We start from the raw sequence: 19,351 nt of genomic DNA, 5'->3' as shown, positions 1-19,351 counted from the left end.
AAAAATGCTCGGGTCGCCCATTGACTTCAATGGGGTTCGTTACTCGAAACGAACCTTCGAGCATCGCGATAATTTTGTCCCGAGTAACGAGCACCCGAGCATTTTGGTGCTCGCTCATCTCTAGTTCTTACTCATGGCAAAAGACGTTTTGAACCACAATCTATGACCATGTACATGTTTTTATTTCTTACTCAATACATATGTTGGATTTTATCTTCAGTGCCAGACTACTTTTCCCTTTGGTTCATTTTGCAACACTCAAGCCAGCGTCATTTGGGCAGGGCTTACATTGTGATACTGGATGCTCCATTGAGTTTATATACAGGGTGAACATTTGGTTTTGTGTCTTACTTTAGTTTTTTATGTTCTCCATGTCTTTTCATTATGTCTCTTATGTAACTAAATATCCAATGACAGTAATGGCGATTAACAAGTTTAATTTGTTCAAATCTTTTTAGGTTTGAAACATGTGGAATTTATATAGTAATGTTCTGGGAGATCCTGAGAACACTACTGCAAATTATAGCCATCTTCTTTTTCCTGATTTTGGGATTTGCATTAAGCTTCTACGTAATTCTCACTCCACAGGTATGTCTGGGGAATAAAATGTCATATTACATATTTTTCCATGTGTTCCTTGAAAACAAGCAGGGACTTAGCTTCCTTCACCCTTCTCTATAGAAGAAACATACTTGTTGACCCTAGCTTAAAGCATGTTAATGGTAATCGGACCTTTTAATAAAAAGTCTAGGTCAATAGTTTTACAATGTGAATAGTTAGATTGCCTGGCTAATAAAGACAGATACTGTTAACATGTAGACTTGTAATACAACGAATGGCCACATTACTAGAGTAACCCAACTAGTAGCGCGTTGGACCTCCTTTTGCCTTCTAATCTATCAGAGGACCCAGAGTGAGCAAAGAAAACATTCTCCACACCATTACTCTACCTCCACCAGCCTGAACTGTTGATATCTCACAAAAAATGGTTCACCGATTCATGCTGCTCGCACCAAATTCTGACGCTCCCATAAACATGGTGCAATAGAGATGTGGATTTATCTATCCCGGCAATGTTTTTCCACTGCTCAGTGATCCATTTTCTGCACTCTTTTACTCACTGGAGTCTTGCCTTTCTGTTTCTCTTCGACAGTAATGGCACTTGAACTGGCCATCTGCTTTTATAGTCCATTTGTCCTAAGGAACGAAGAGTTGTGTCGGAATAGTTGGAACGCCAGTATTGTATTTGGTTGGAATTTGCTTGACTTTGCCTGTTCTTCAGAATGATTCTTGATATCCTTCTCTAACGTCTTTCTTCAAACAGTTGTTTACATCTACAGGATCCCCTTTCACTAGATGTTTTTCCTTGATCACATCATTCTTGGTATAGTCTCAACACCATTATAGCTGGAAACACAACAACATTGACAGTTTTTCAACTACTGGATCAGGCTACTACTTAATGGCCATGCCTCAATTTAAAGTCACTCAGATTGCTAAATTTTCTTATTATAATGTGGATTCGCACCGAAACTGATCCATGAAGCTCCAATCATGGAAGGCTTGGAGTCTCTAATAAAGTGACCATTCAGGGTGTCATTAATATACATAGTCCATTGATAAACATAGTCCATGGTTTGACAACAATATAGCTTATTATGAACTATAGTAGTTAAAGGAGTCAATTTGACTTAATGGCTAAACTGTTTATTCGGTTTCTGCCCATGATTAATGCTACACATTGCCATATTTATGTGCATAGGGCTGACATACTGTAGTCACAATGTATTCTATAGCCCCAGAAGTGACGTTATGCTGTTGGTCACAGCCGGATGTCTTAACGTCCCGTTTTTCTTGTACTGCAGTGCATTTAGTATTTCTGGTATATAAATTGCACAATTAGTCAAATGATCATTTGGGTTTCTTTTCATTTTCCACTAAAGCAGGAGATACTATCACTTCTGCCCGTGCTTAATTATAACACTATTATTGTTGGGCCTGAATTTATATATATTTTTTACAACACTAGATTATGTGATTTAATTCTGTTTTTTGCCTTCTTTTCTAGATAGCGTTCAAGAACCCTGCCTTGTCCCTAATGCAGACCTTTACCATGATGCTTGGTGATGTTAACTATCATGACAGCTTTCTGGAACCGCTGCTTCACGATGAATTGGAATATCCAATTTTAACGTTTTTGCATCTGATTACGTTCACTTTATTAATCCCAATTCTTCTGATGAATTTACTTGTAAGTTACATTTATTATAGCAATGACGATTTGTAAGGGAATTTCATCACTGTTCTGTCAGAACTCAATGGTACTACTTGAACCCAAGATGTAGCTTGGGGGGGGGGGCATGTGCCCTGGGTGCGAAGGATGCCACTCTGCTTTGTCCGAGATATTTAAAAGCATGGCTTGAAAAGCAAAGTAAACTTTTACCCCGACTGAAAGAAAGTCTAGCTATGACTGCGGACTGAACTGACTTACATTATGATAAGAGATGAGCGAGTATACTCACTTAGGCACATTACTCGAGCGAGTAGTGCCTTGGCCGAGTATCTCTCCGCTTGTCTCTAAGGATTCGGGGGCCGGCGAGGGGCGGGGAGCGGCAGGGGAGAGTGGGGAGGAATGGAGGGGAGATCTCTCTCTCTCCCCCCCCCCCCCCCCGCTACCCCCTGCTCCCCACTGCAACTCACCTGTCACCCGCGCCGGCCCTCGAATCATTAGAAACGAGCGGGGAGATACTCGGCTAAGGCACTACTCGCTCGAGTCAAGTGCCTTAGTGAGTATACTCGCTCATCTCTAATTATGATATTATAGTACTATGCAGGAATATCTGCTTGTATTGTGTCTCTTTTAGTAATATTTTTTTTTTTTTACTGTTATATAAAGTTTTGTGCTCAAACTTGTAAACCGAGATGAGAAACTTGAAGAGGAAAATGTTTCAACAATGTGCAACAAGATACTGCTGAAGGATAATGGGAATTCAATGGAATTAAATGGGTTATCCCACTTCTAGCTGCTTTGCTGCTGGAAGCAGACTGTTTCATACTTTGTGCAGTTGCCCGGGTTGGGCAATGGAAGTCGTGCCTGCAGTTACAAGTGCCAGCCACTACACGGGAGGTTGGCACAGAGACTTCCACTCCAAATACACAGAGGTCAGAGCAGAAGTCTTCACGCCAACCTCCTTATAGTGGCTGGAGCTTGTAACTGCAGGCACGGCTCCCATTGATTTCAATGAGAGCTGTGCCTGTAGCTAAAAGCGCTGGGCACTGCACAGAAATCGTCGCAGAGGCTTCCGCTCCAACCTCTGTGTTATTGCGGAGTTGACAACATGTGCTCACACGGCTGATCGGTTGGGGTCCCGAGCGATGGACCCTGGCCAATCAATTATTGATGACCTATCCTGATGATAGGTCATCAATAGTATTTCACTAGAAAATCCCTTTAATCTAGAATTAAAATAACGCTCTTTTTTGGCAATAGATAGTATGTACATGTTTAACATCTCTATGGACAGTACAATTTGGGGATTAAAGCAACCCTCTGGCTTTGAGACAAAATTCTATCCCATGACCGGAGAGATAAGTGGTATACTACCTGCAGTTGCTCTTCTCTGCTGTCCATTTGATTTACTGGTTTTGGGCCCCATTTTTGGTTGTACTAAAGGGCCAACACAGTCTTTAGACTACCTAATCCCCATAGAACATTGGTAGTGTTAGACTATAATGCACTATGCCTGCTTTCGAATTGGTCAATGCTGCTCATGTGATCAACACTTGCCAATCAGAGAGCAGTGCATAGCCTGAAATTTGCTAAATAGAAAATTGCAGCCGTCATCTTGGATGGCCAAAACCTAGAATCCGAACCATAACCAGCAGATCGGATGGATGGCAGAGAAAAACAAATGTGGGTAATAAACCTCCAATCCTTTCAGTCCTAGAACAGAATTTTGTCCTGAAATCAGAAAGTTGCTTTAATTTTAGAATAAATATTATAGATTTAACCAACTACAGTAATTTACTGTTGAATTAGACTGATTTTTAGATCAAATTAGAAAATTACATTTTATTTCAATCAGGTTTTTGCTATAAACGTATTTTATAAATGGTGATTATCCATATAAGATATTGTTATATATAGCTGTTTTCACATTGGCCATTAGAGCGCACATAATAAACTGATATGTACTGTTTTCTGCAGCTCATTTATCAGCTTTGACATGTAGACTGGGACAGAATAAGCAACATCCTTTTATTTTCACTATGGGGTATCTTATTTAATCACAGCTGTGTTGTACTTTGGCAGCCTAGATACACAACAATAGATAGACTATAAGTGATGTAGCGATGTTGACAGTAATCATGAAGCGGAGCCTGGGTGACATCGTGATGTCAGTTCTGGCCCACTTAACCATGCCTTCATGCACCCTGTCATTTGGCACAGAGCGCCAATGAGTGCCTTCTTCCTGTTATTGCACAAGATCCCTGAGGTGTCGTCTGTCGGAAATCCCTCAGTGGGCCTTCTGTAAAATGGGCCTTTCTTCACAACATTGCTACAACATCTGCCATGACTGATTGGCCGACAGAAAGGCGTTTCCACTAGCCGGCCAATCAACCATTATGGAAGTGTATTCTGGGCCCGCCTCTCAGGGGCGCTGGTTATTGTCCTGTCTGAGGTATTTGGTGAGGCAGCAACTCCTGTCAGCTTAGCACCTGTGGCTATTCATTCTGAGTGGGGCTGATTCTCTTCTACCTTATACTATGTTATATACATTGCTCTTTCCTGATGTGAGTTGTAGAAGGCCCCGTACTTTGACCCTGTATGAACGTAACAATAAGGCTGGATTCACATCTGCACTTGTGTTTCCATTGTACCATCACAGAAGCAGAAAAACGTAAAGCTAAATCTGAAATAGAAATGTCTAAGAATGAACATAATGCATACATGTGTTTTTTTTAACCTATGCAAAACTGTTACTGAACTAAACATGTCTTTGTTTTCACCTATAGATTGGTTTGGCTGTTGGTGACATTGCAGAAGTACAGCGGAATGCAGCTCTTAAAAGGATCGCAATGCAGGTGAATAATAGAGGAGATTTGATGAAGAATAATGTACATTTAGGAGAACAAATACAAATACGTTTTGCTGAAATGTTAAAAATAGCTTGTACTATAGGATGGGCCAGAGAATGAGGAATATAGAATATAGAGAAGCGTTGTGATTGAAGAGGAGGGCCCTAAGAATCAGCAACTTTTTTGATTGACAGGATTCTCCTTTATCAAGCTCCGCCTTCACATACTTTATATCTTTTTTTATGTTTAGGTGACTCTTCATACCAATTTAGAGAAGAAATTGCCATACTGTTTCTTGAAAAGGGTGAATCAAATCACTACTATTGTGTACCCCAATCGGCCAAGAGTATGGGGAGTTGCTATGGAATCCGTGAGTATTAATCCATTTTGTTATCATGCCACAGATTTGGCATTCACTACCATGACTGCACCATCACTCAATGGTGGTAGCATTTGGTGCCTATTCTTAGTGAATAGCAATAGCCACACTGCTCAAATAGGGTAGAGATTGCAGCTCGGTAAGTGAATTTATCAATGTCTAATGATGCTAGACCCAATAAGCAGTTATTTTAAGAAAAGAACAAAAAGAATAGCAGGTGCTATAACAAGCATCAACATAGGCACAAGGGAGAATTTTAAATTACATTTTTTGAAATTGAAAAAATTATGAGAAATTTAACATTGAATCATCAGACAGCACCTCTCCGAAAAAGCTGCTAACGCATAAAAGATCAATGGAAACCAAAAACTTAAGCAGGGTCCTGCTATATGTTTGGAGGCAGCAGAGACTGTTTGGCCAGCTGGAAGTGGGATTCTGGCCCAAAACAATCATTGAAGAAAAATAATAATAATGCACCCAGATAGAAGTGTCGGATTGCTGCAAAACTCAGCATGCAGTTACATCTCAGGCAGATATGCAAGTGATTAGAGTTGTGGCATGATTAGATGAACGGTCTTGCCATTTGAGGCCTTATAAAAAGTCTGTTAGAGGGCACTTGTGTGTAGTGAACCTCTTCTTCCACTTGAGTAGAGCTTGTTGTCCACTACACATGTTTCTACAATGCAATCGAAGAAGGTTGACCCACTTAACAGGGTTTGAGATGGGAAGCATTATTGGAATGTGAGAAGCTGGATGATTGGGTTGACGAATTGCCCGCAACCTGGGCTGTTCTGACCAGACTGTTAGGAGGTGTAGGACCAGTGAATGCATGAGGGCACACAAGGCAAGGACTCTCTTGATAGACTAATAGTAGAGAGGAACATCTAATGGTCTGAAAAGTGCAAGCAGCTGCAACTGTTTTATTGTCCGCCATCCAGAGACAGGTAGCACCATCGTTACAGGCCCCTGTGTCTGTCAGAAACACTTCCAGGTACTTGGCTGTAGGGCATTTGGTCTCACAGTCCCAATTATGTGTACTGCCTTTGACATCCACGGTCACCTCAGTTTGCAGTGGTGTTGTGAAAGATGAAACTGGACTGCTGTAGAGTAGAACTGGATTGTCTTCAGTGACAAATCCAGGTTTAGTTTGAGCATTGACAATGGCCGTGCTTGTTTCTGAAGACCTAGGGGTGAGTATCTCAATCCTGCCTGTGCTGTGGAGTGGCACACTGCCCCCACTGCTGGTGTAATGGTCTGGGGGGCATAACATACGAAGGTAGGTCACCTTTAATAGTGGTATGAGGGACAATGACAGCTCAGTGATATGTTCAGGACATCCTGCAGCCACATCTGTGGCCAGCAGGATAATGCTTGGCTGTACACAGCAAGGTGTCCAAGAATACCTCAATAACATTGTCACACTTCCGTGGCCTGCCCGATTGCCAGATTAATAGGCAATAGAACAAGTAAGGGACCAACTTCGACAGCCTATGAGTTTGCATGGTCTAGAGGCTCACTTACAGCAAATGTGATCGATATGCCACAGGATACCATATGTAACATATATGCCTCTATGCCCACCCGTATCCCATCTTGCATCCAAGCTAGAGGCGGCCCAACAGGGTACTACAGTCTCCCTTCAAGTGTTTAGTTTTCCACAATTAATTATTCTTTCGCTCTGATATATTAACATCACAATCACATATAGAAAGTTTCATTTGATTCCGACAACTCCTTCTAGGTGTTTGATTTTTTCTGACAATGTTTGTTTATGATTACAGTTGTGGTCTGATTAGACACTGGACCTTGCTAGGCTATCAGAGGCTACTTTTGTGTAGTATACCTCTTTTTGAGAGCTCATTGACACCATTGACTTCTAGACATTCCTCTAAGATACACTCGCAGACATTTTCCTCAGTTAACAGACTTTGAGAGGGGGTGCATCATTGGAATGCAAGAAGTAGAATGTTTGTTTGGATGAATTGCCTGCTATCTAGGACATTCTGACCAAGTTGTTAGTAGGTGTTGGGAGCAGTCGTTGCATGAGGACATGCACACATGGAGAATGGGATCCAGATGGCCCAGATAGCTCTCCAGCAGAGAGGGTTGTTTGATCCACCAACAAGCACAAGCAGATGCAACAGTTTTGTTGTTCACCATCCAGACACAGGTGGTACCCTTCATTACAGACCCCTGTTTCTGCCCAGACTATTTCCAGTTACTTAGCAAAAGGGAATTTGGTGTCATGGCTTCTATTACGGGTCCTGCCATTAATACCTCAAAACTATCAGCTACATTAGCAGTGCTGTTGTGAAAGAGAAACAGTTCCAGTCCATAGTAGTTCAGGTATCACCTGTAGTGCTGATTCCATGTTCTGTTTGTAAGCCGACAACGATGTTGAGCGAGTCAATGCTGCCTATGCTGTAGAGCGACATACTGCCCTAGCTTCTGGTGTGATGACCTAGGAAGTCATCACATATGGCACTCGGTCACCCCTAGTATTGATTGAGCAATAATAACAGCTCTATGATATGTGCAGGAAATCCTGCGGCCAAATGTGTTGCCGCTCATGGCAGGGCTTCCAACAGGCAATTTTCAGCAGCATAATATTAGCCCACACACAGCACCAGTTTCCTAGGAATGCCTCCACCAGGTTGATACACTTCCTTGACCTGCCCAATTGGCAGATTTATCACCAATCGAGCATTTATGGGACCCGATGGGATGCCAGCTTCAGCAGCCTACAAGTATGCATGTCTAGAGGTCCAGTTGCAACATATGTGGCCAAGTGTGGTGGTGATGGCCTACAGAGCCTGTTTACATCCATACCCCACTGTAACTCATCATGTATCCAGGCTATAGGTTGCCCAATAGGGTACTAGAGCCTGCATTGAATTGGACTGTTTTCCCCAATAAACGTATATTTTCACACTAATATTGTAATCACATACATATATTAATAAATGAATAAATCTTGTTCTTCGTATAGAGCCAACTAATTCCATAGCTCTTTCAAGTGGTTTATTTATTACCCGTTACGTTCGTGAGGGTTAGTGAGCACGGCCCACACAAATGTTCCCAGAATAGGGAACACCATGTGAAACAACCACCAATTACCACCTCTCCCTATCTTCTCTAAAGGAAGATGACCAAGGAAATACCTGAGCGGGGACATCGCCCCAATAAGGGATGGCTCAGCGGTCTTTGGATCTGGGCCCTTGTTGCCCCTAGGAACACATACACCCAGGCTAGGACGCATAAACATGCCACCATCGACAGGGACAACTGGACAGGATAAAAGGAAACACAGAGCCAAAATCACACTATACAGCAGCCAATGCGCAAACACTAGCAGCAGATGTTAATGCTATCTATCCCAGGTATTTGTTGACATTTTGGCCAAAATATGGAAGCAAGCAGGCCATGTCACGGCTCCTGGCTACACCACTAGTCTCTAGAATAACCAGGAGTCCAGCAACATAACCAAACAAAACCACAAGATGTAAACCTTTCTTGCAGTCACCACAAATAGAACCTGCTCACACCACACAGAGAGAATGAGAACAGAGAAAGCTGATCACACCCACACCTGGGAAGACAGCTAACCAATGTGTACTGACCTAGGGTGATTGGCTGACTGTAGACACACATGTCCAGCCAGCACAATCGCCCACACCTGAGCATGAAAGTTCCAGAGAACCTGTAGTACAACAGATCTCAGGAGACAGATGGCAATTGACAACCCCCCAACCAAGCTGGACTAACCCCCACCAAGCTCATTTTACCAACCTCAAAAGTATGGAACTCTGAGTCAACCTTGAGCTGGCTACATGAACCATTCAAGGATTGAACTTGCAACCTTCAGGTCATGAGTGAGAGGTTAAAACTGCATTGCTGCTGCTTTAGCACTCTGCATCACGTGAGGCTCTATCATCATTACATTCGCACATATAAAGTTTCATTCAATTTCAACAACTCCTCCTTGGTGCATAATTTTTTTCTTAATGAGTGTACTATTGATGACCTTTCCTCTGGCAGTGCAGTTGGGCCAGACATCATCGGAGTCAGAGCAGGAAATCTAATAGGCGGCATCGCTCTCATTGACCTCAATGGTATTGAAACCACCTATTACACTTCCGACTCCAATGTGGAGTTGAAAGTGTAATACGCAGCTTCATTCCAATTGATTTCGATAAAAGCAAAGCCACCTATCAGACTTCCTGCTCCAATTTCTATGATGGCGTCCCACCCTGCTGCACTGACTATGAGACAGGTAATCAGTTGATCAGCAGGGATCCCAAGTGGTAGATCCCCACTGATCAACTATTGATAACCATTAATTGCAGATAGATTATATAGTATTTACTCGGAAAAAACGTTTCACTCTCATCAGTTTGAAAAATATCAGGTATCAGCCCAAATACAACAAAATGTGAAAAACAAATAATGTCTAATGCCAATGATCCTGCATAAAGGTATAATGTGGTGTACTCAGGCAGCTGTGTTGTTACCCTTTTTTGCCTTTTAATTTCCCAAAAATGTCAATTATATTTTCTGCGATAATTTATTATTCAAACGTATATATTTTTTATTTTTTAGAGCATGTTTCGTTTTTTCCTTGCTTGTGATGACTTTAAAGTAGAACTTCCTGACAATGAAGCCACAATGGAAGTAGAACTTTGGAAGCAGAAGAATAGGTTTGTATTTGCCATATCCTTCTATTCCTTCCTTATTCTAGTTTGTAATAAATATTATTGAATGTCAGCATGAAGGATTACTATCGGCGCTTAACCCCTTAGTTTGCACCTTAATGACTTGTTTCAATGTATGCAATCCTAATTTCAATACGAGGGGCTGCTGATAAGTCTTTGGCTTTACCCAGAAAGAAACGAGACAGGAAGATGAAACTTTACATTTATTCCACATCCTCTCCACTGATGCCAACACACTTCTTACATCGGTATTCCAAGTTCTGTAAGCCTTGCAAAAAGAAGGATTTCGGTTGTGCCTCAAACCAGTCATCCATAGCAGCCATGGCATCAGAAATAGTTGGAAGTTTGGTACCCTTGAGGTATTTCTTCAGGTTTGGAAATAGAGGATAGTCGGAGGGAGCTAAATCTGGTGAATAAGGTGGGTGGTCAACCAGCTGGAAGCCTAGCTCCACCAGTTTTGCCGTGGTTGCTTGTGCAATGTGAGCGGAAGCGTTGTCTTGCAGGAACAAGATTCCTTTGGACAGCTTGCCACACCTTTTGGCCTTCAGAGCTGCCTTCAATTGGTCCAAAAGTTCAATGTAATACCTTGCATTGATGGTGGACCCATTTTGAAGGTAGTCCATTGGCAGCATGCCCTCCTTATCCCAGAACACAGACGCCATCACCTTAGTGGCTGAACTTCTTTGGGCGAGGAGAACCACTGCGCCTCCACTCTTTTGACTGCTCCTTAGTTTCAGGGTCATACAAATAAATCCAGGTCTCATCCATAGTGACCAGTCGATCCAGGATGTTCTTATCAGTCCGGAAACGCTGACAAATGGACCAGGAAGTTTTCACCCACATGCTTTTCTGATCTGTTGTCAAACATTTGGGGACCCACTTTGCAGATAGCTTCTTCATGTTCCAATGTTCATGAATAATGACACAAACCCGTTCACAAGAAATCCCCATGATGTCTGCTATTCCTGCAGCTGAAATTGGCCAATTCTCCAGTATGAGGTTGTGCACGGCATCAACGATCTCCGGATCAACAACCTCTCTTTGTCGTCCGGGACGTTCCTCATCATTGGTGCCCGAAGTGGCCCATTTTAAATTTGGCAACCCAGTTCTTAACTGTAGAATATGAAGGGCATTGACCCCCCCCCCCCCAATATCTGCGACATATCACCATGAATATCCTTTGCAGACTTTCCTTGCAGAAACAAGAATTTTATCACTCCTCTGCTCTCATTTGCTGTGAATATCGCCTTAGACTCCGCCATTGTGTTTTCCCGCATGCCTAGATCACTGTTGCCATAAGCTACAAACACAACATTTTGAAAACATATATTAGATACATAAGGCTTTCATGTGATGTGACATTCGTTACCATAGAAACAAAAAAACAACACAAAGCCGAAGACTTATCAGCAGTTCCTTGTATATGCAATTCTAATATGGAAATGACCCCTTGGAAATGTTCTATTCATTTTCAGATAAGTATCTCTTTAATTTAGATGCAATATGATTTAAATGTCCGTATAATACAACATGATTGAACCATGTGCTCGACCGTAGGTTGAAGGAACTATCCACAGCGATGCAGAAACAACATGAACTTATCAAGCTGATCATTCAGAAAATGGAGATTGTGTCAGAAGCAGATGATGAAGACGAGCAGGACTTCTGTCAGCCGATGAAACAGAAGATGGAACGCAAAGAAAGCAAATGGGATTGTGTGGTGAAAGCTGTAAAAAGTAAAAGCTAAAATTATATGATGGTGCCCATGTATTATTTTACCACTGAAACATATTTCAAGAGCTGTTAAAGTCTGCCGTGTTGTAATATGTTAACCATCGGCTATATCTTGCTTATATCCCATACCTAAACATATCCACCACTATGATGTTAATTGGGGAATTCCTTGTAACTAGTTTTAGGTTCTAGTCACACGTCAGTATTTTGTACCAGTATTTATAAGCCAAACTTAGGAGTGGAACCTATAGAAGAAAAGTATAACGGAACGATTTTCCATATTTTGGACCCACTCCTGGTGTTTGCTTACAAATACTAATGTCAAATACTGACCAGAATACTGACTTGTCCATGTGTCGCTGCAGGGCATTATGCTAGACCAAAGATCCCTAAACTTGTGGAACCCATACAAAAATTTCTTCTCCCACTAAATCTTCTAGGGCTATCTCAATGATAGTATGTCATGGCCAAGATTTGTTGGGTACTTTGTCTAGCCCCCAGTGACAATCCTTGAGAAAACTGAAAGCAATTAGCCTTAACAAGTTTAAGACTAGGTTCACACTAGGTTTAAGCGCGAGTACTGGCATGTCCTTTGTGAAATGGGCAGGAATAAGCTATGCCATCAGTTTGTCCATATTCCTAGCTTCATAGGCCTAAAATGGGGCGTACACTCTCATGGATTAACACGGACAGCATACTGCCGGAAATAGGATAGTGTGCTGGAGACCTAAAAGTAAATCTTTAACCCTTTGCAATCCAATTTTGGATTCAGGATTTCCTAGGGGGCTTTCTCTTTCTACCATTATACAATGGCATCATCTGCTGGCCAGAGCCAGTACTGCGGTATGGTACATACTGGAGAGGCCGCTGACAACAGAGCGGCCAGTAATTTTACAGTAAGAATACCCTGACGGACATCTTCCGACATCGGAGCCGTATAGGCTTCAATCAGAATGTCTTTAGACGTCAGACAGTGGATTGGAAAGGGTTAAATGTAATTTGTTTTGTTGCTGCTTTTGGGAAACTTCTGACCAAGTTCCAAGAAACACTAGAGTTCTTCGGAACCTAACCCTATGTAGATATTGTGTTTTCCTATATGGTAAATATCCAACTGTTGGTGTAATGAATCTTGTTGCATTGTCTTTTCCCAGCTTACACCTGTAGATATAAAAATACAGTTGCTGTAATCCCAACCTTATTCGCTCATGCAGACAGCTCTGTAAGGCCCCCTAGTGGTGCATGGAGACTCTACTTCATATTTGTTCCATTTCATACAAGCTGCCTACTTAAGGCAAGTTCTTTTCAACAGATTCCATATGAAGCTTTGCATCTAGAAGAGAATATCTCCATATGTGCCACAACTGATTGAGCCTGGATGGCATCATATGCAGTGGTTGTGACCCCATTGCACGTACAGTAGCTATACAACCTCCATACACTGTTTGTGGGTCAGGAGTAAGAGTCTCTGATTAGAGGTATAGAGTGAGTTCAAGTACTTCATGGTGTGGTGTCTGGCTGTACTCACAGCAACAGCCTTTGGATTTAATTACCAGCTGGGCTGCCGAAGTACCAGCTGGGTGGCAACCCTAGTCCTACATTAGAACACGTCAAGTGAGTGTGTCGGACAGTCATGGTGATATCATTGGTTGACTTGACATAAGCAGGCAACAGTGTCAAAAGAGTTGGCGTCATCCAGGCAAAAGTGAAGTCTACTCTTCAAGGGATTGTGTCAACAGAAAGTGACTTGTTGTATAGATCACATTTTTATGTTAAATATATTTTTAAGGATTTTATTTTTTTACATTTTTGGTGTCATAGTCTACATTTAAAAAAATTCTAAAATCCTCCAGTTTTCACATTGACTATTAAGCCTAATAATATTCTGATACTTCCTGTACCTTAGAGAAAAGTTCTCAGGAGTCATCTTATTATCATCACAGGTGCGAGTACAATGAGAGGTGACACCTATACAGTATATAGATAACACAGGATCCACCATTCACAATAGGTGATAACCCCAGCTCACCTCCTCCCCTCCCGACGCAGTGACAGCTTCACAGATTAGAACATATCTAAAACAGTCTCCCATAGATGTCAATGGGTCAGTTCCATAAAACCCAAGCTTCTCCCTTCCAAAACCCCCGACAAAGGGACTACAAGATGGCAGTATGGCATTTTTAAAATTTAGTGCATGGGTTGTATTTTTTTTTTCCTTCATGATGTCCGTTTCATAGCCATTTGGGCTACTCTTTCATACCTGTGTCTAACCTACAGAAATAGGATCTTATGGAAAAGTCAGGATTGGTTTGCTTAGCTTTGAACTAGAAAATATAGGCAGAATGTGAATATTCTGTGTAATTCCATCAAAATACTATGTTTATTTTTATATTCTCTCCTTACTTTTGTGTTTTCAGTATTATAAAAGGTAATCATTGTGTCAATAACTGGATATAGTCATGTGACAGATTAAAGGTACTCGTATTGCGTATAGTAAAAAAATACTCATAGGGAAACGCATTGAATGCGATAAAAATGGAATATTTACTTTGAAATTAGCCTACACACAGTGAAACATTTGACACCGATGCCGTTAGATTTAGCACTATTGCGGTGATTCTAAATGATTTACTACATTATGTTTTAAGGCACCTTTGTCAGAGAAAGACCTATTGTTGCAGTCAAGTTTTTATGGTAATCATATTTTTAAATGTTTTTTTTTCCAAACGCTCCTTGTCCCACTATATACAAATCCCGGATGCTAAAACACCTTTTAAAGGGTGGGTAGTGGGTCCCAGCTTAAAGGGAACCTATCAGCTTTGATCATCAGCATAAACTAAGTTATTGTGCTGTTTGGAGAGGTGATGGGAAGCCAGAGCATGTCTTTTTTTATACTCACCCACTCTCCAGTTCCTGCACCGTCCCCCGGGTGAAGTCCCCAAGGCGCATGCAAATCTGACTCCATAAGGGAGAGCGCTCATATGGCAGTATGAAAAAAGTAAGATTTTACCAGATAACAACACAGGAATGGAAGAGCAGGTATGTATAAAAAAAGACGTCTTGGCTCACCGTTACCTCCCTGAACAGCACCATAATTTAGTTTACGGTGCTGTGTGAAGGTGACAGGTTCTCTTTAAGAATGACTGCAAGGAGATAAATAGATCACTGGTGTAAGTATAGAGGATGCAGGGGATACGGTTGCACCCGGGCCCAGGAGCCTTAGGGAGCCCATAAGGCCTCTCTTCTCCATATAGAGAGCCCAGTACTATGAATAAAGCATTATAATTGAGGGCCCTGTTACAGTTTTGCATTGAGGCCCAGGAGCTTCACATTATGCTTCTGCGTTAAGGGGTTAAGAGAAGTTGGGGGACCCCAAGATGAACTTTTGCACCTGGGCCCATGAGCCTTTAGCTACGCCCCTGAACTAAATGACTCTATTTTTCTTCACAATAGCAGCATAAATACTTATTTTTTACAAACATGTGGCACAAATGCTTGATGGTTACAAACATGTGGCACAAATGCTTGATGGTTACAAACATGTGGCACAATAAGCTTGATTGTTGCAGGTCACACTTAGTTGTAGAAATTATTTAAAGGGTAACTAAACATTTTATACATTTCTGACATGTCACTATGGCATGTCAGAAGTTTATGAAAAGTTTAGTCACACTAAGGCAGGCCTGAACAACTTGGCAGTAAGCATGGGCCAAAATTTAAATCGGCAAGCCTCTTGGAGCTGCAGATTGCTGCTAAAACCCATCTATACTATTGATGTTACTTATTATATAAGTATAAGTAGCTTACTACAGTAGTAAGGTTAGACCTCCAGAATAACTTTCCTCATTGGGCAGCATTCAATTCAGAGAAGGTCCCAGGAGCGGCAGTGCGCAGAATCCCAATACTTACTATATATAAGGATTCTGCACACCACCATTCCCAGGGCCTTCTCTGCATGCTGTAGTGTAGTGAGTAGCTGTAGTAAGCTACATATACTTAGAAACTTTATAGTATCTTTACTATTGTATCTATATAATAAGTATAAGTAACTTTAAAGTATAGCTAGTGTTTATACTATAAAGATAAACTTTAGACTATAACATTCTGCTCACCATCACTCCCGCAGCCTTCTCTGAACCTAATGATAGTCACATGACTGTCATTCACTGAAGGTCCTTTAGTAAAGGACTGCCTGCACAGTGATGACTCGCTAGCAGTGCCACTATTGCTTCCCTAAACTTTATTGCTAGCAGCTGCTAAAGTTTAGGGTAGCGGTACAGTCATAGTCAATGGGCCACAAGGAGAGATGAGCGAGCACGCTCGGATAAAGCAGTTACTCGAGCGAGCATCGCTCTTCTCGAGTAACTGCTTACTGGTCCGAGCGTGTTCGGGGGGTGGCCGGGCCGCATGTTGTGCAGGCCTGCTCTAAAGTGTTGCAGAACTTGACTGTCTATTTACTTTTGAGCGATCCTATACTAGGCCTGGGGGAAAATGGAATACTCCACAGGTCCAACATGGGTCATGTTGCATTTGAAGTGGCTGCCAGCTCTCTCCAATCCTATAGTAGCACTCTGGGTATCAAAGAAACTACACCACCATAGCTTGCCCCAACTAGAGGTTTCTCGCACGGTCGCAACCTCAGTCACTTTGCATAAGTCTGGTTTGCACCTCTGTGGGTTCTTCTGACCAATAGGACTTTACTTTTCATGGAATGACTCCCAGTCATCCACAGTTGCTAGTATACAAATGTGTACATTGGCTACATTTTTGCACTACAGGTCTATAGTCCCAAAGCACAGATTGTTCAAGTCTCTGTTCATAAAAGGATACATAAAGACTCTTCCATAGAAGTCAATAGGTCACTTTCTAGAACATGTAGATCTGGCAGCATATAAGAGTGCAACTAGTTATTCAACATAAAACAAAAACTTTATTGATCCATGTAGCCAGTTCAGGCAACGTTTCGGCCAAACATTGGCCTTCATCAAGGCATTTGACCAGACAAGGAGTCCATGCTGAAAAATCTTTAAAACTGTTACTTCCTCTTTAAATCCAGAAACATAATCTACCATAATTGCTTTTTCACACTGTAATTCTATAGACTGTCAGTCCATTACGACCCATTCAGCTGCCATTCTATCTTATTCAATATCAGCTCTTTTTGTCAGACTTTGAATGTTACATACAGTATAGTCATGGCTTATTCAGTAAGTGTTTGTTATTGTAATCAGTAATGTATGTCTGTATAGATTTATGATTCTGATATTTATATTATGAGGTATGTTACTTTTATTACTACAACTGTTACGGCTCATTCACATGGGCGCTAAAATCGTGCAAGTTTGTGTGTTGTGAGAAACGCATAATTCACACGAAAATAGAACCCACTCTTTTCAATGGGACTATTTACAAGGGCGATTCTTCTCTCGCAGCGTCCTGTGCGATGCCAGTCGCTCCTGGGAATGTCGGGAGTGACTCGCGCTCGCCCGTGTGAATCCACACTTTGGGTGCATTCACACGAACGTATATCAGCTCGGTTTTCACGCCGAGCCGATATACGTCGTCCTCGTGTGCAGGGGGGGAAGGATGGAAAAGCCAGGAGCAGGAACTGAGCTCCCGCCCCCTCTCTGTCTCCTCTCCGCCCCTCTGCACTATTTGCAATGGGGAGAGGCGGGACGGGGGTGGGGCTAATTCTCGGACCTTAGCCCCGCCCTCGTCCCGCCTCCTCTCATTGCAAATAGTGCAGAGGGGCGGAGAGGAGGCAGAGAGGGGGCGGGAGCTCAGTTCCTGCTTCTGGCTCTTCCATCCCCCCCCCCCTGCAGAGAGAGACAACGTATATCGGCTCGGCGTGAAAACCGAGCCGATATACGTTCGTGTGAATGCACCCTTAGACATCTGAAATAAACTACTGTACAAAGCAAATCAATATATTGTCAAAAGTAATGTGAAATGCAAATAAAAAGGTCAATTTTGGCTAAAATGATTTTTCTATGTGTAATTATGGTTTTACTAAAGGTCGGATGCCCTAGACATATGAGCTACAATTCTTAAATGTCCTGGACAAAGTGAGACAGATTTCAAACTGTCATATTATCCATTCTGCCCACCATGTACACTACCGTTCAAAAGTTTGGGGTCACATTGAAATGTCCTTATTTTTGAAGGAAAAGCACTGTATTTTTCAATGAAGATAACTTTAAACTAGTCCTAACTTTAAACAAATGCACTCTATACATTGCTAATGTGGTAAATGACTATTCTAGCTGCAAATGTCTGTTTTTTTGTGCAATATCTACAAAGGTGAATAGAGGCCCATTTCCAGCAACTATCACTCCAGTGTTCTAATGGTACAATGTGTTTGCTCATTGGCTCAGAAGGCTAATTGATGATTAGAAAACCCTTGTGCAATCATGTTCACACATCTGAAAACAGTCTAGCTCGTTACAGAAGCTACAAAACTGACCTTCCTGTGAGCAGATTGAGTTTCTGGAGCATCACATTTGTGGGGTCAATTAAACGCTCAAAATGGCCAGAAAAAGAGAACTTTCATCTGAAACTCGACAGTCTATTCTTGTTCTTAGAAATGAAGGCTATTCCATGCGAGAAATTGCTAAGAAATTGAAGATTTCCTACAACGGTGTGTACTACTCCCTTCAGAGGACAGCACAAACAGACTCTAACCAGAGTAGAAAAAGAAGTGGGAGGCCGCGTTGCACAACTAAGCAAGAAGATAAGCACATTAGAGTCTCTAGTTTGAGAAACAGACGCCTCACAGGTACCCAACTGGCCTCTTTATTAAATAGTACCCGCAAAACACCAGTGTCAACATCTACAGTGAAGAGGCGGCTGCGGGATTTTGGGCTTCAGGGCAGAGTGGCAAAGAAAAAGCCATATCTGAGACTGGCCAATAAAAGAAAAAGATTAAGATGGGCAAAAGAACACAGACATTGGACAGAGGAAGACTGGAAAAAAGTGTTGTGGACGGATGAATCCAAGTTTGAGGTGTTTGGATTACAAAGAAGAACGTTTGTGAGACGCAGAACAAATGAAAAGATGCTGGAAGAATGCCTGACGCCATCTGTTAAGCATGGTGGAGGTAATGTGATGGTCTGGGGTTGCTTTGGTGCTGGTAAGGTGGGAGATTTGTACAGGGTAAAAGGGATTCTGAATAAGGAAGGCTATCACTCCATTTTGCAACGCCATGCCATACCCAGTGGACAGCGCTTGATTGGAACCAATTTCATCCTACAACAGGACAATGACCCTAAACACACCTCCAAATTGTGCAAGAACTATTTACAGCAGAAGCAGGCAGCTGGTATTCTATCGGTAATGGAGTGGCCAGCGCAGTCACCAGATCTGAACCCCATTGAGCTGTTGTGGGAGCAGCTTGACCGTATGGTACGCCAGAAGTGCCCATCCAACCAATCCAACTTGTGGGAGATGCTTC

At 42.0% G+C, this 19,351-nt stretch overlaps 1 protein-coding gene across 2 annotated transcripts in view; it reads left to right on the top strand.

Annotated features, from left to right (window-relative positions):
* The window catches only part of TRPA1 (transient receptor potential cation channel subfamily A member 1), a 104,846-nt gene extending 86,962 nt beyond the window's left edge, over nucleotides 1-17,884 (top strand). For both annotated transcript variants that reach the window (XM_066578576.1, XM_066578575.1), the window contains exons 22-27: nucleotides 459-588; nucleotides 2,069-2,251; nucleotides 5,017-5,085; nucleotides 5,330-5,449; nucleotides 10,058-10,155; nucleotides 11,728-17,884. In XM_066578576.1, the coding sequence (XP_066434673.1) occupies nucleotides 459-588; nucleotides 2,069-2,251; nucleotides 5,017-5,085; nucleotides 5,330-5,449; nucleotides 10,058-10,155; nucleotides 11,728-11,917 (790 nt within the window). In that variant the 3' untranslated portion in view covers nucleotides 11,918-17,884. The remainder of the gene's footprint in view (nucleotides 1-458; nucleotides 589-2,068; nucleotides 2,252-5,016; nucleotides 5,086-5,329; nucleotides 5,450-10,057; nucleotides 10,156-11,727) is intronic.
* Nucleotides 17,885-19,351: the final 1,467 nt, after the last annotated feature.

This window comes from Eleutherodactylus coqui, chromosome 9 (genome assembly GCF_035609145.1).
Source record: "Eleutherodactylus coqui strain aEleCoq1 chromosome 9, aEleCoq1.hap1, whole genome shotgun sequence".
Lineage (NCBI taxonomy): Eukaryota > Metazoa > Chordata > Amphibia > Anura > Eleutherodactylidae > Eleutherodactylus > Eleutherodactylus coqui.
This window is presented reverse-complemented; position numbering and strand designations above follow the sequence as displayed.